Source organism: Pleurodeles waltl, chromosome 1_1 (assembly GCF_031143425.1).
Source record: "Pleurodeles waltl isolate 20211129_DDA chromosome 1_1, aPleWal1.hap1.20221129, whole genome shotgun sequence".
NCBI lineage: Eukaryota > Metazoa > Chordata > Amphibia > Caudata > Salamandridae > Pleurodeles > Pleurodeles waltl.
Genome location: NC_090436.1, coordinates 603,482,428 through 603,498,416, shown reverse-complemented (window position 1 = coordinate 603,498,416; position 15,989 = coordinate 603,482,428). Strand labels below are relative to the sequence as shown.

Sequence of the window (15,989 nt, the reverse complement as noted above, 5' to 3'; positions counted from 1 at the left end):
ACTCACTCATTGCGGTCGCTAGTCACATCAGAGACCTGGAATCTGATACCTAAGTAGACATATAAATTACATATACCACTAGGTTTGCATCTTTATCTCTCATGTTGTTGAGTGTCATGCTTTTCTTCCTCAGACCATTCCCTGACTCTGTAGGGCCTCACTTCAAACTGCATGCACCACTCTCAAATTCGTTTAAGGACCAAGCTGACAACACTCTTCGGTCTTAGCATAAGGTCACGTACTCCACGTGCACAGGTAAATCAAGGGCTGGGAGAACTGCAGGGCTAATTGGGCTTAGGGTAATACGAATGGACTGGGATATACAACAGTTGTTTATGAATTATCCAATGTTTGCTTACAAAAGAAAAATTCTTTCATGACAAATTCTGTCAAAAAAGAGACAATAACCTAAAAGAAATTGGCATTATCAAACCTGGATAAGAAGGATTCGCGACAGTAATTTGTGGGTAAAACATAAATAGACGCTCATGTAAAGGAAATGCAATCAGTGTGACAGTATGATGCAATCGGAGGTGCTAATGTATCCACATACTGGACAAGCAACTAAACTAAGAGGGTAGATAATGTGCAAAAGCTGGTAATGTTTGTACAAAAGCGTCCTCTTCAGCTCCTATACATAGGCACGTAGAGGACTAAATGAGAGACACATATGTATGGCTTTCCTATAGGCCCTGCAAGAACCACAGTGAATAGTAATAGACTGATACAGAACATGCATCAGGTATAATAAAACTTCCCCATTATTCACACCACAACACAAAACTATAGATTGCAATCGGTCATGTTAATAGAGGACTAACAATCATTACTAATTTTGTTTTACCATTAAGTCCAGTTACTTTCTTTGACAGGAGGTAAACTAATTGATTGTTTATATGTTGAACTGTTTTAAGATGTATTTCTCTTGTACAAATCACACAGAACACTCATGAGAAAGTGCTCAGAGCATGAAATGCATGAAGTAAGCAATTAATCTTGATAGGAAGGAAGGAAACACACATTTTAAAGGACTTGTGGAAGGAAGTTTGCATCATAGCCCAAATAGGTGAAATCTACAAGCTGCGGAGTGATTCCTTCAGATTCCAGTGCAGAAAGAACAAATTGGATCCACCGCATGAATCTACAACTTTAAAAACTCCTCGTCATTGCTGTTCCAGATAGTGACCAACATTAAGCCACACAACTTCAACCAATCCTATGTCTCACTGTCTTGGATACTTTTCACACTTTTTCATCTTGACCCTGTGAAAAGACACTTGAAAGCAAATGCAGAGCTGCTGAATTGGTTTGTAAATTTTTGAAGGAAATTTTATCTCATTAATTTGTGATAGATTCACAAGCCAAGAAAAGGTACTTTGCGCTGGCATCCAACGCCTTCATTCTTCCAGAAAAAAAGTATAAGGATGAACACTTTATGAAGGAAACCAATCATAATATCAACTACCCTTTTGGGACCTTCTATATTCAGTGATCTATTGGGTATTGTTGGACTGCATGGATTAATTCAAGGGCCTCTTGCCAAAGGGAGAAGCTAGTTTTCAAGAAATTATGAAGGAGGGTGTAACATCACACGTCGCAGGCAGAGGCACTGTTGATGTTTGTCACAGGAAACTTGTGACCATTAGTTGAGTCTCCTTGCTATTAAGTCAACCAGCAACCAGTCAAAACTGCACCTTCTTATCCCTTGCAGCAAGATGCAGCTACAAGAGCGGCAATAGTACTAACAGCAGCCCTACCAAAGCAGACACCAGGCAGCGATGGAGGAAACCATAAACTAGCCCCTTTTAAATAACTGGCATTCTTATCTAACCTTAAATTATGCTAGTGTGAGAGAGTGTACCCAACTTTCTCTCTAGTATGGCATCAGTTAACAAGTGAAAGATTGATGCTAGATAATTATACAGAATGGGTACATCATACTTTTGGGATCGCCCCCTAAGATAATGCCACTGTGGTTGATCCTCGCTTGTCTACATTAGGTGGTTAAGGAGGTGAAAATTCTATTGAAAACATGGTTTTCTGTTTAGAAATACCAAAGGGTCAATTGCCAAAACTCCCTCTATTATGTGTTTGAGGTGAATGACCCAAAACAAGATTTCTCCATAGACCTGAAATCCACGAACAACTTGGCCAAAAGAAGATGCCTCACCAAACAATCCCTCATTTACAAGGATATTGGATGTGTCAATAGTTCCACAAAAACACATTTAACTGCCTGATCTTTACAAAACACAGATGATGTTTAAGATTTAGAATTGATGATAATATATAGAGTGCTTCCCTAGGGACCAACCCATGAGCAGTTTCAAATTGAATGACACTTGTGGCTTGCTTGGTTGCAACATGATATTGTCTTTCACTACCTCTCTGATTGTCGCCTTAAGCCTTTTCTTCCTAAAGGTTTCTTCAGGATACAGAATTGCTAATAGCCTACGGAATTTTATTTGCGTGTTACTGCAGACCAATCATTTTCTTTCTCACACAGTAGGTTTAAAAACTTGAGTGGTGCTGGAATCAAAGAATAGAAGTACCTCCTTTTCAGCACAGACTGTTTTCTGTACAGCACAAGTGTTTAGTTACTAAATTGTTTTACCCAGTGGGTCAGACAGAGCTCTCTTCTGCTAGGCTTGACGACATTTTTTCCTAGTAGCATACATTATTTATTATTATTTTTTTTTAATCTAGAGGATGGATTAGCGGCGTTGGTTGTTTGAGGACTACAATAAAAAGATTTGAATATCGACCGCAGTGCAATTCCTGTCACGGTTATCTCAAATTGGAAACCTGCCGAAAGGCGTTCCCTTCCAATAATCACACCATAAACAACCATAAATGTATCATTGTATTGTTAGGGTTCTCATATTGATGACCGCACATCACAGGACAAATGGTGTCCCAACAATCAATGCTATCATATAACTATGCTGGTGCTGAAGACGGGCCACCTCACCATGAAATCCATGCTTCTGGCAGTCGAACTTTATTCAGTTCACCTCCCAGTAGCCCCCACAATACATTATCTAAACAAGCAGGGCGGTGAGAATCTAGGTTAATCTCCAGGAAACCTCTCTTTGCCACTGGCTTCTAGCAGGCAAAACATATTCATAACAGAGCATCTTGTAGAATTTCATGAACAAAGGTGGACAATATTCGTGCAATCCTGTGTGCTGCTTAAAAACAAAAAAATCAGCATGCCTCCACTACGCCTCACCGTTCCCAGGGCCTCTATCCCCAAGCAGTATTTTAGCCTTATAAAGCCTTTTTTTTTTCCTCTGACCATTGTATTTCCGACGCTTATGTGCCAATTCAGGCAGAGCAAAATAGACATGATCTTATTTTCTTCATACTGGCCTATGATGGAACCTAGATCTTTCATGTGCACAGTAGACATCCTTGCTTGCAGACTGGGTCACCACTTTTAGATGGTTTACAACCTCTCCACCACAGTCTTCCAATGCTGAGGCTAACTGACCCCCTATGTACTAGCAAGTACTGATAGAAGTTACTGCAGTGGTGACCACCGTGTTTTCATTCACGGTCTTTTTAGCTATCCATAACAACTGCTAATAAATAAATGTCCAACAAAAAGCGTAAGGTTGATTTTAAATCTTGTGTTTTTCTCTTCTGCAGCAGCCATTGAATGCTCAAAAGAATCAAGCAAATAATCCTGCCAGATGCATGATGTGTTGTTTATTATCATGCAGCATGAATCCTTGGTAGAAGGAAGATACTGTTTGACAGTAGTCTAATCTGGAATTCTCTTTGATCTGTTTTTTTTTTAAATCAACCTTTAAAGTCTATTCTGTTCTCATTGTAGTAGCCTCGCGTTCTAAGAGCTTTCAAAGACTCCTCTATAGGTCTAGTAGTTAGAACGGTTTTTCAGTCATCCTGTGACTTCATTCTGATAGTTTCACAGGCTCTAGAGAATAATGGCGTTCTTGTATCCATGTGGTTCCATTTGCTTAACTTCAGATGCGAATTCTACAACATGTGATAAGAACTGGATGCAGGTTTCTCGACGTGCAGCCCAAAATAATTGAGGTTCCTAGCTAAATAGTGGAGACCTTTCCAAACTTCTGGAGTGCTTGGCTCACCTTTTAACTCTCCTGTAACATACTTAGTCTGGCCTTGCCAACTATATTTAACGGAACTAAATGGCTTTTGATTGAGTTGTACATTTCGCAATATTCAGTATACCGTTACACCCAGTAATGCTTATGAATCTTGCATCACAATGTTGCATGTACAGAGTATGAAATTTGTTTTTTCTGTGCGACTAAAGGCTCGTCTCTTTCTCCTAGGGGTGCTTGCTTTCACCGCCAAATCCCCTGCAGTTGGTGTGCTTTACGGATAATTTCAGGGACTTCTCCCTATTTCCTTCTACACCACCCCCTTGATGGTATCATCTCCACCTTTAATATGCACTGCTGATCCTTTGATGTGTTTTGTTTTTTCCACGTCCTTCTTTCAAAACAAAATTAAAATCTGTCAAAACCATTAGAAGCTATATGGCTGTTCACTCTATGTTTATTTTATCAAATCCGAAATTGATGCCATTCATTCTGTATAACCCTCCCATCCCCACTAATTCACATCCTCAGCCGCAACCAGCCTTGACATCTTACTTCTCTGTTGAGAAATTAGTAGTGGCATATAATTCAGTTGTGCAGCTGGAACCGTTCATTACCTCCAACCTTACGGCTATTGGATTCGAGGTGCACAGTATTTGAATCTACTGACAGCCTTCCTCTTTCACAGTGGCTAAGGCCTTGATTAATATTCCGATTCATATGTCTTTAGCCGGTCTCCTGGACTGACTCTTCCGACTACTACACTACCACAAACCCGATTTTAAAATCGAATATGTATACTACTGAAGATTAGGCATGCAAAGTGTTTGGTGTTAGGCATGCAGTTATCTCTGTATCTTGTGTGGTATTATGTCGACTCAGTCCTACAAATTTGAAACTCGGAGCCTTTGTTGATGGGGCTTACTTAAAAATGTGATCGCAGCCTCCTGGCTTAGCCGAACTGTGTCACCTACTGACAGTTAAAGCTAGCTGACAGGTGATAACTTCTCAGAAACATTGTTTTACATGATTGGAAGAAACTAATGCAGGTTGGAAGCCGTGCTCTACCATCTATCTTCAGACTGTTCACTTATATTTTATGGACAGTATTTTGACAAGGCACTTTGAATGTGAAAAAACTCTCTCCATTCCAACATTGGTGATTCTTTTGACTGTTGTCATGTGAGTTTGCTGTTTACCTCTATTTCAAACATAGTTTTTTTTGTCTATAATGTTTTGCAAGAGCCTAACCAATTACATTTCTCTCTCCATCTGCCATTCTCTCTTGCCATTCAATTTAGTGAAACAGGAAGGGCTTTAAAATTGTTTTCAAATATTACTTTTTTTCCTCTGTCGTTGGATTTTCTCTGATTTAGTATACCATCTCCAAGCAAATGCTGATACCTGGAACACTTTTTTTCTTTTTAAATCAAAGAAAACTTTTATAGAGGCAGCAATATTTTCTACATTCTTGTGGTTACAAGAAGAAGCAAATGAATTTAGTCAAGTTACCATAAGGTACATTTGACTGACAACGGCACTGTACTAGACACTTTTTGAAAAACCACAAACTAAAGGAAAAATGTATCATCTAATAGATTGCACAAACCTTCTGCTAATTTAACACTGCGCCTTCAAGGAATTCCTGAGGCGGCCAATCTTCCATTCATGTAGTTTAGTGTCAGGGAGGCACTTTGTGTTCTGGCTGACAGAATAGGAACCCCCGAACACTATTGCCTTTCTCAGGCTGTTTTTGGCTGAAACATTATCTGTAGAGCTTTTTAACATCATTAGACAGCCTTTTCTGTTTCCTTGATGTTTTCTTTTATCACCTTTTCCATTGAGCACCATGCAGCTCTTTTTCACAGTCACCCCTTATCACCTCTAAGAACGAATGCATTGTTTGTGTCGCCTGCCTTCTAAATTCCTACTTCATTACAACTTGCAAAATCCATCTGGAGATGCAACATAGGCAGTTAATGGCCTGGGAAGCAGTTTGCTCAAGTTGACGTTGGATATTCAGCCTTGTGGATGGGTGAGAATTTCCACTTCTTTAGCCTCTTTTGTGACTAGGTCCTACTCCACTTTGGAATCCTAGGGCCACTCCTTGCATCAATGCTTTTCTAGTTGTCAGTCAGGTGCTTGTCATAGAGAGTTATGTCATTGAGGCACTCAATGTCTAGGTTTTTTTTAGTTTTCCCCTCAATGTCTTGTGGCCCTTCCTTGGTCAAATGCCAGTCTCCGGTGATAAACTGGATGGACGTGCATCCTTGGTGCTCCTCCTTTCCCGGAACCACAACCCTCTGTGCAAGAGCACCTGCCAGGGTCATTGGTGAGGATTACTCACAGTTACTTTGAAGAGAAGGGGTCAGTGTGGACCATCAGCATTGCCTCCTGTAGATCCTAGTCTGCCAATACTGCCTCAGTCTGTTCTGCAAAATCAAAAAGCATAGCAGAAAGAAGACAGTCATTTAAGGTGCTTTAGGGAGAGAAGCCCTTGACAGGTCGTACAGTTCCGAATTCCACACTCCTGGGTGTGTGTGTGTGGCATTCTTGCCTGATCAGGATCAGGGATGAGTGGGTTTTGAATCTTTCCATCTGTAGGACACACTGTACGTTTCTCTACTTTTGAGACATACATACTGATAATTAATATTATTTCCTTGTAAGTTTCTCTACTTTTGAGACCTACATATTGATAATTAATATAACTTCCTCCCTTTCAGTCTAATGTCAGCTCCAAGAGCATTTTTAAAACGCGTGGCAGTGGAAACAGCAGTGGAAGAAGGAAGCATTTGCCTCACTGTACCTAGAAAATTGGTTTGTAATAGCCAATAATGCATTTGAACTTAAACAAGAGATGGAGATAGACCTGTCTCTCTGTGATATGTGACTACAAATAAACTTTCTTAAATAGATTGTACACTAAGGTCCTTCATTTCTTTTAGGGGGGTGGCCGTATGTGGAGTGGGATTCACAGACATAGGAGGAATCGGTGCCTGGGAAGGCATCATCCCCCACTGTAAAACTTGTAAGGTGACAACATTCTTTTTAGACATGGTCCCTCTCCTGGCGAAACGATCCATCACAATGAAGTCAAATTTTCTGGTATCCCACACTGTTGCAGCCTTGGAATCCACCCTTATTCAGTGGGTGGGGCCAGAGACTGTGGCCGTCCGCCAGGAGAAGAGAAGGCAAGAGGTCTATGTTGCAGAAAGAGTTCCCATGCCTGGGAACACATGTTGTCCAAAGTGACTGACACCCTCCCTACCCTTGCCTTTTCTGTGTCCTCACAGCCAGCGAGCAGCCCTGACCAGCACCGGCCAAGTTGAGCCCATGGACCACTTGCTACAAGGGAACCAAATCCCTCTCCCTGCTCCTCCTGCCCTCCCACCCTTGGTCACCTACTTCTCCCAGTTCTGCTTATTCTCCCGTAGAGTCTAAGCCATTTACACACACACATCCAATCACCGGTCCTCCTGTACTATTAGTCAACACACATCATAACTAAGGGCCTCACTCCGTTCCCCTTGCCATCGCTTGGCTATACCCTCTGCCTCCTGCTATACTCCATGTGAGACGATTACAAGGGGGGGCTTCTGGGGGCTCTCAATTATATGTACTGGGTACAATTGGACTCGCTGTCACCACTGTTTGTGTTGTTTTTATTTGTGTTAAAACAAATAAGCCATTATAAAAAAAGTGATTGTACACTCAGTGGAGAGGATACAATTATTGTGAACTACAGTGAACACAATGCAATATGAAGTGTCTCCTTGAGAGGAAACCTGTCTTCTTTTTAGCTGAAGTTTGTTTCCCTGAAAATGACTGCCCCATCAGTCAAATAAGCAGCATCCCTCCATGGCAGCACAACTGCATGCATTTTTGTAATTTTCAAGGCCAGACTGCATAAGAGCCCACTACAAGAATATTTTGAGGACCAGCGGATTCAGAAGACAGGAGACTGGGAAGAGACAATAATACTGAAGCATAGGCCCTCAGTCTCTCAGTGGTGGTGCAAGAAAGTGAACATTATGTTGAGAATCCCATTCCAGAAGCATCCCACTCCTGTCTCAGTTGTAGCTTTGTCATTGGAAGACTAGTAATCCCACATGGAAGATCTATCTGGTCAGGGCAGGTCACCAATGGAAATACTATTCATATCAAAACGTTTGAGTTAAGGGCAGTTCATCTGGTAAAAAGAGCCTCCACTCACTGCTCATATGCTTTCAAGTGGAAGAGGTTCCAAGCATGATCCCTTCAGAGGCAGGTAGACTTAAGAACTTTTCAAGAAGAGGGGGTATTTATCTTATCCTCCTTAATTAGTAAAATGTGTCCTTCACATGGGTTAATCACTGCTTACATGAAAAGTCCTTCTCAGACATCCTTCTTGACCATGTCCATTATTAAGGATTATTCCTAAGGGTCTGAGGAAAGATGAATTGAACCCACTTCAAACGTATGCACCAGGCACACCTAGAACACATTTCTTGTAAAGTTATTTTGGCTGTTTCATCGACCATAAGAGTGAGCAAGCTTCACACTGTGTTGAGGGAAACTGTATCTGGGTTTTACTGCACCAAAGTGTCCTTAAGAACTGTTAGAAAATCGGAATGTTGGAAGCTTCATTGAAAACAATGAAGTGCTCTAGGCTTCTGGCAGGTAAAAGCCCGGAGTTCCAACATGCCAATGTTTTTGTTCATGGCTGTTGCTGTGAACAACGGCCTCACAGAGCCCAAGGAGATTTCAATCCCCTAGAGCTCCGTCAGGCCCTTTTTTATATTTTTTTATTTTTTTATTATTAAAACATTCTGCCCTTTAGTGGCAGATTGTTCTAATAGCCTTATAGCCCTCCGTAGCAGGGCTATACCATCATTAACTGATTTAGTCCGGGCGTCGGCCACTGGCTGACGCCCGCACTACCTCCCTGGCACGGGTCGCGACCCAGTGGTCGACACCAGGGAGGAGGATAAAAAATCCTTTGATGCATTTTAAATAAAAAATAAAAAAACGGTCTCTCCCCCCCTCCCCTCTACCGCCCCTTCGTGATGCCAGTGAGGCGCGCTGACGTCACTATCTGGTTTCCTGATCAGAGCAGGAAGCGGCCATGAGGCTGCTTCCTGCTCCGGTTAGGAAAACAGGCCAAAACGGGCCTTCCTGACGTTCAGGAAGGCATCGTTTGAAAGGGGAGGTTATCTCCTTTCAAACGAGGCCTGCCTGAACGGGTTTCCTGGCCCTCGATCTCAGCGCAGCTGTGATTGAGGGCCAGGAAACCCCACTAGACACAAGGGATTTCAGGTGTGTGGTGTCTGCCCCCTCGGCAGACGGGCTCCCCTCCCCGCGGGGATATTTTTTTTTAATGAAAGGTATGTTTGCCCCTGGGGGCCGCGATCGCACCCGATCACGCCTGCAGGGGTTTAAAAATAAAAAAATAAAATATATAATATAGCTTTTTTTTTTTTTTTTTTTTAAATAGACAGGGGTCGTAAGCAGGGATACCACCTTTGGGGGGCCATATTTTGTAAAAAATAGATGTATGTTTTCCCTGTGGGCCACTATGGTACCCAAGAAAACCATACAGCTATTAAAATAATTATATACATATCTATGTAGATATCGATCACTTTTGTCAACGCATGTGTGGTTTCTCTGGGGGCTGCGATCGGCCCCCAGGAAAACCACACCCACATATAAAAGTGATCTGTAGTTCTCTTGCAGTTGCAGCTTGCGTCTTCAGAGCAATTCACATACTTCAACTGACGCGTTTCAACTGTAGCATTTAGGCAGCAATAAAAAAGTCAAGTAAGTCTTGTTACTATGTTTCTGCTGCAAAAGGATCTGACTTTTGTCTAGTGGCAGTTTTGATGCCATAAAGTAGCACAGAAGTTTTATATGCCTACTGCAAAGATCAAATCTGTTTTTTATGTAAATAGCTCAGTAGATTAGTAAAGTCAGCCATTACCTGCGCTATAATAAAAATTAAATGTATGTGCGGGGGGGGGGGGCTATGGAGAGAATAAAGTCACTTTTGCAGGGTGGTAGTGAGAGAATCCGAGGAGGTGTTCAAAGGAGCGGGAGCACCAATAATGATTGTTGGACTGGGCAATAGAGGCTCTAAAGACTGTGACGATTGGTATGTGACAAGGTGAATTAATAGTGTGTCTTTGTGTGTGTCTTGAAAGAACGTACTGATTGAGGGAAGAAGCAACGGTAAGGTGACCTTTACTGTTGCACGAATCACACACACACACACCCACCAGCAATTTTGTGACTGTCTACGTAGGCTAGTGTTTTAGAGCGACAGTTTAGCCAGTAGCAGAAATAGCATCTCGTTGGATGACTGCGGCTCAACCCCTCACTCTGGTTATAGAAGACAGCTCTGACATAGGATCAGAGACTGAGACAGCAGATACTAAGACAGCATCCGACGGATAGGACAATGGCGCAGACTCTGGGAGTGATTTTTCAGTTGGAATCCCATTCGATAACTCCTCTTCCATTGATTATGAGGGAGGTGATGAGGAAAGTCCTGCTGTCCCTTCACAAGCACAGTCTGTGCAGCGGGACAATAGGGGGTTAGCCCAACCCAGAGAGCTTGTACATCTCTTGGGAGCTCCCCAATTAAGTTCAGCCCCAAATTCCACCGCCCAAATTGTATTGTGGAGACATCAAAATTATCTATCACAAAACAACCTGGTTTTGTATGGCAGGCACCTGCGTTTTTGGTCCTGGGCTCGGCGGCCATATAGGGAAACTTACCAAACCCAGACATTTCTGGAAACTAGACATCCGTAGAGTCCACAGAGGCGTGACTTGTGTGGATTCCCCAAAGTTTTCTTACCCAGAATACCCTGCAAAGGTGAAATGTTGAATAAAAACTAAATTTTTTCTTGCATTTGTCACACAAACTACAGGAATATGCTTGGATCCACAAAATTCCTACCACCCAGTGGTTTCTCACCTGTCCTGATAAAAACGCTACCCCACTTGAGTGCATGTACCTAGTACCTGCGTCAGGAATGGATCATCCCAGGGTCAACAGTTGCCCTCATGTAAGGACCAGCATTAACCATTGAGTGATCTAGTCCTGTCGCTCGCACTAGGCCTACCCACACAAGTGAGGTACCATTTTAATCTGGAGACTTGAGGGGAATGCTGGGTGGAATGAAGTTTGTGGCTCCTCTCAGATTCCAGAACTTTGCAGCACCGAAATCTGAGTGATAAGTGTTTTTTTTTTTGTGCCAAATTGAGGTTTGCAAAGGATTCTGGGTAACAGAACCTGGTGAGAGCCCCACAAGTTCCCCCTCACCCCCATCCTGGATTCCCCTAGATGTCTAGTTTTCAAAAAGGCACAAGTTTGGTAGGTTTCCCTGAGCTAGAGACCAACATCCATAGCTAGGCACTTTCCAAAAAACACGTTAAATTTCAGTGTAAAAATGTGATGTGTCCATGTTGCGTTTCCTGTCGCGGGCATTAGGCCTACCAACGCAAGTGAGGTACCATTTTTAACCGGAGACCTAGGAGAACACAGAATAGCAGAATAAGGGGGTTATTCTGACCCTGGCGGTCACCGACCGCCAGGGCCAACGACCGCGGAAGCACTGCCAACAGGCTGGCGGTGCTTCCATGGGCATTCTGACCGCAGCGGTACAGCCGCGGTCAGAAACGGGAAACCGGCGGTGTCCCGCCGGTTTCCCGCTGCCCCAGGGAATCCTCCACGGCGGCGCTGCTTGCAGCGCCGCCATGGGGATTCCGACCCCCTTACCGCCATCCTGTTCCTGGCGGTTTTCACCGCCGGGAACAGGATGGCGGTAACGGGTGTCATGGGGCCCCTGGGGGCCCCTGCAGTGCCCATGCCATTGGCATGGGCACTGCAGGGGCCCCCTAACAGGGCCCCACATTGATTGTCAGTGTCTGCCAAGCAGACACTGAAAATCAAGACGGGTGCCACTGCACCCGTCGCACGCCTTCAACTCCGCCGACTCCATTCGGAGCCGGCTTCCTCGTTGAAGGCGCTTTCCTGCTGGGCCGGCGGGCGGCCTTCTGGCGGTCGCCCGCCAGCCCAGCGGGAAAGCCAGAATGGCCGCCGCGGTCATTTAACCGCGGTGCGGTCATTCGGCGGCTCCCGCCGGGCGTGCAGTTACCGCCGCCGGCGGGAGTCGGAATGACCCCCTAAGTATTATTGCCCCTGGCCTTTCTCTTCATTTTCTCATTCCAAATGTAAGATGGTTTGTAAAAAAAAGATGTCTATTTGAGAAATGGCCTGTAATTCACATGCTAGCATGGGCACTCCGGAATTCAGAGATGTGCAAATAACCACTGCTTCTCAACACCTTATCTTGTGCCCATATTGAAAATACAAAGGTTTCCTTCATACCTATTTTTCACTCTTTATATTTCACCAAATTAATTGCTATACACCCGGTATACAATGAAAACCCATTGCAAGGTGCAGCTCCTTTACTGGCTCTGGGTATCTAGGGTTCTAGATGAACCTACAAGCCCTATATATCCCTGCAACCCGAAGAGTCGAGCAGACGTAACAATATGTTACTTTTGAAAATATGACATCGCAGGAAAACGTTAGAGTAAAACGTGGAGAAAAATTGCTGTTTTTTTCACCTCACTTTCAATATTTTTTTATTTCAGCTGTTCTTTTCTGTAGGAAAACCTTGTAGGATCCACACAAATGACCCCTTGCTGAATTCAGAGTTTTTTGTCTACTTTTCAGAATGTTTAGCTGTCCGGGATCCAGCATTAGTTTCACACCCATTTCTGTCACTAACTAGAAGGAGGCTAAAAGCACAAAAAATAGTAAAAGTGGGGTATGTCCAGGTAAAATGCCAAAATTGTGTTGAAAAATGTGATTTTTGATTCAAGTCCTCCTGCTCCTGAAAGCTGAGAAGATTGTGATTTTAGCACAGCAAACCCTTTGTTGATGCTATTTTCAGGGGGGAAAACAAATGCTTTCTTCTGCAGCCCTTTTTTCCAATTTTTTTGAAAAAAAACAAAATATTAGCTGTATTTTGGCTAATTTCTTGTCTCCTCCAGGGGAAACACACAAACTCTGGGTACCTTTGGAATCCCTAGGATGTTGGAAAAAAGAATGCAAATTTGGTGTGGATAACTTACGAGGACAAAAAGTTATGAAAGCCTAAGCACAAACTACCCCAAATAGCCCAAAAAGTGCTCAGCACTGAGGGGTGGAGGGAAGGCCCAGCAGCTAAGGGGTTAATGTCCCACTCCCTTGTCCAATGCCTTCAGCTCAGTAACACTGGAGCGGCCTTCTAATGGCTATTAGAACATTGGAATGCTGGGGGCTCCATTGAAAACAATGGAGTGCTGCGGGCTTTTACTGGCCGGTAAAAGCCCGCAGCGCCAACATTCCAATGGGCTTTGTTCACAGCAACAGCTGTGAACAAAGCCTCACGGAGCCCCGAGGGGATTCTAATCCCCTCGGGCTCCGTGAGCAATTTGTTTTTTTTAAGAGAACATTCTGCCCTGAGTGGCAGAATGTTCTAATAGCCTTAGAACCCGCCGTAGCGGGCTCTACCAGCTATTAAAGGCCCTTTCCCTTGTTAAATGCCCTCGCCTTCGGCTCGGGCATTTAACTCGGGAGCGGGCCTTTAATTGCCGGTAGAGCCCACTACGGCGGGTTCTAAGGCTATAGTATAGCCTGCTGCGGGGGGCTATAAGGCTATAATCTTTACTTTCTGCCAATAGAATTTTGAAATTTCTAATCAAACAGTCCTGCTTCCAACTTCCCTTCTAGATCGTTGATATCTTAAAGAGAGCTGTAAATGACTATCTGGATAAGATCAAGGCCATTAAACATGCTTAATAGCTATTTGTAAAATATAGAGCAGTCCACATGGGACTGGCTTCTTCTGAACAAAACAGAGCTAGATGGATAATTTCCTGTTTTATTGCTGGCTCACAAGATGCTCGTTAAGCGTAAGACTCATTCTACACTTGACAAAGCATCTAGAGCTGTCCTGATTCAGGATGTTACAATTCCAGATATTTGCAAAGCGCCAAACGCATTTCATTGTCCTTGCTACTCTGTTCTACTCTTTATGGATATAGGAGATAATCACATTGCAAAATGAAAATTTATTTACCTTCAATTCTAGCTCTGTGACGTGACTATTCTCTTATAATCCATAAACAACCCTCCTGCCTCCCCATTTTCCAAGCGATTTGATGAACAAGCGATAACTGCTGTGTTCCTTCTACTGTATTTCCTTCAAAACAAACTGTCTCTGCGTGAGGGAAAAGCAGGAAATTCTGTCCGGTTCTGTTTTTTCTTGAAGGTGCAACTTCTGTCTTCAACCTGCTAGAGGGTAGACTTTACCTTTAATTTAGCGAGGGGTGGAGGTTAAAAAGAGTTTTATACCCCGGTGTTTTTAGTGAAATGTATTGTGATGTTAATTTGGGTAACTGGATTTGCTTTTCTAAAATCTTAAAACCAAGGAAAATATAGAAAGCGCTATTCGGGGGATCTTGGATGGTACATGGTGATATTCTACTGTTTATGAATCCCAAGAGAAAATCAGTGACATAGTGGAACAAGGATTACAGATAAGTAGCATTTCGATCTAAAGAATTATTAATGTCGCACAGAGGAATAACAAATTCCGTGGGGGAATGAGGGAGCATTGTCAGAGGTGCTTTTGTTTTTTGGATAGAGGAGAGGCCGTCAAGCTTTAGCACTTAGTGTTTTTCTCCTATGAGGTATGCAGGCTGGCTTTTATAGTCCTATGCATATTTGATGCTGCCAAAACTATTTTCAAAATCAGTGAAAACATTTTTTAAGAAAATACTTTTTCCATGAAACGTCAACTCTTACGTTGTTAATTTCGGTTCTTTTTTATTGCATCGTACCTCAGACATTAATACCTTATTAACTGTACTACATTATGAGAAATATTCATTTCATGTTAGAATTCGCGCAGTCTTGATAAGCACTCTGTATTGTGTACTATAAACCATAACCCAAGTTGTTCCTGAAATACTGCAAAGATTTATATTGTCTTATTCTTTTGTTAGCTGTAGGTCAAGAGCAGTGCTGTGCCATCTGTTGCAGTGAATATATTAAGGAAGAAGTACTAACGGAGCTTCCCTGTCGGCATTTCTTTCATAAGCCCTGTGTCACAGTTTGGTTGCAGAAGGTGCGTTTTGGTTCAGTTTCCCTATGGGCTTGGGGGGATCTTGGCATCGGAAATAAGAGCTAATTCTGAAAGTTTCAAGCTTTCGTGCAAGTGTATTTTCAGCTGCCCCATTTCTAGTTAAATACTTTATTTAGCAAACGTCATAACACTATTTAAAAGGTAAACAGAAAAAGGACATTAAAAGTGCACAAACATCAGTAAACGGAAGAAATTGCAAACATGAAAATCATAATCTGTTGCTGTACTGAAGTAAAAAAAAAAAAAATATATAAACCAGTGATACCACTATAGCTTAATAGTAATAGTTGATCACGTGAAAAGATTAATATTGATCAAGTAAAATCCTAGATTTGAAATTCCGCAAATTTCATCAGTGCTGCAGGAAATCTGTCAGTCATCTTATAGGTCTGAGTATTCCTTCCAACGGGGAAAAACAAAAATTGTTTTGTTTTTGAAAAGGTATGCTCTCAAAACAGGCGCACTACTTGGAACGTCTTGTCTTTTCAATTCTTCCTAAACGATCTGCTTCCAATCAACAAGGGTTAACAAACCCAAGCTAATAACTTCCTGTCAAGTCATACTTGGAAAGAATTAGAGATGATACTTTATATGTCCATACTGACAGAGTAGCTAGCCACCAAGTATATCTTTACTGTAACATCTTCCTAAAGATCTACTACCTTACAACAATCGGTGACAGTTTATTCATAGGCACCTCTGGGTGTGC

General features: G+C 42.6%; 1 protein-coding gene across 2 annotated transcripts in view; it reads left to right on the top strand.

Moving 5' to 3' along the window:
* The window catches only part of PJA2 (praja ring finger ubiquitin ligase 2), a 215,857-nt gene that overhangs the window by 181,143 nt on the left and 18,725 nt on the right, over positions 1–15,989 (top strand). For both annotated transcript variants that reach the window (XM_069226383.1, XM_069226393.1), the window contains exon 8: positions 15,141–15,262. In XM_069226383.1, the coding sequence (XP_069082484.1) occupies positions 15,141–15,262 (122 nt within the window). The remainder of the gene's footprint in view (positions 1–15,140; positions 15,263–15,989) is intronic.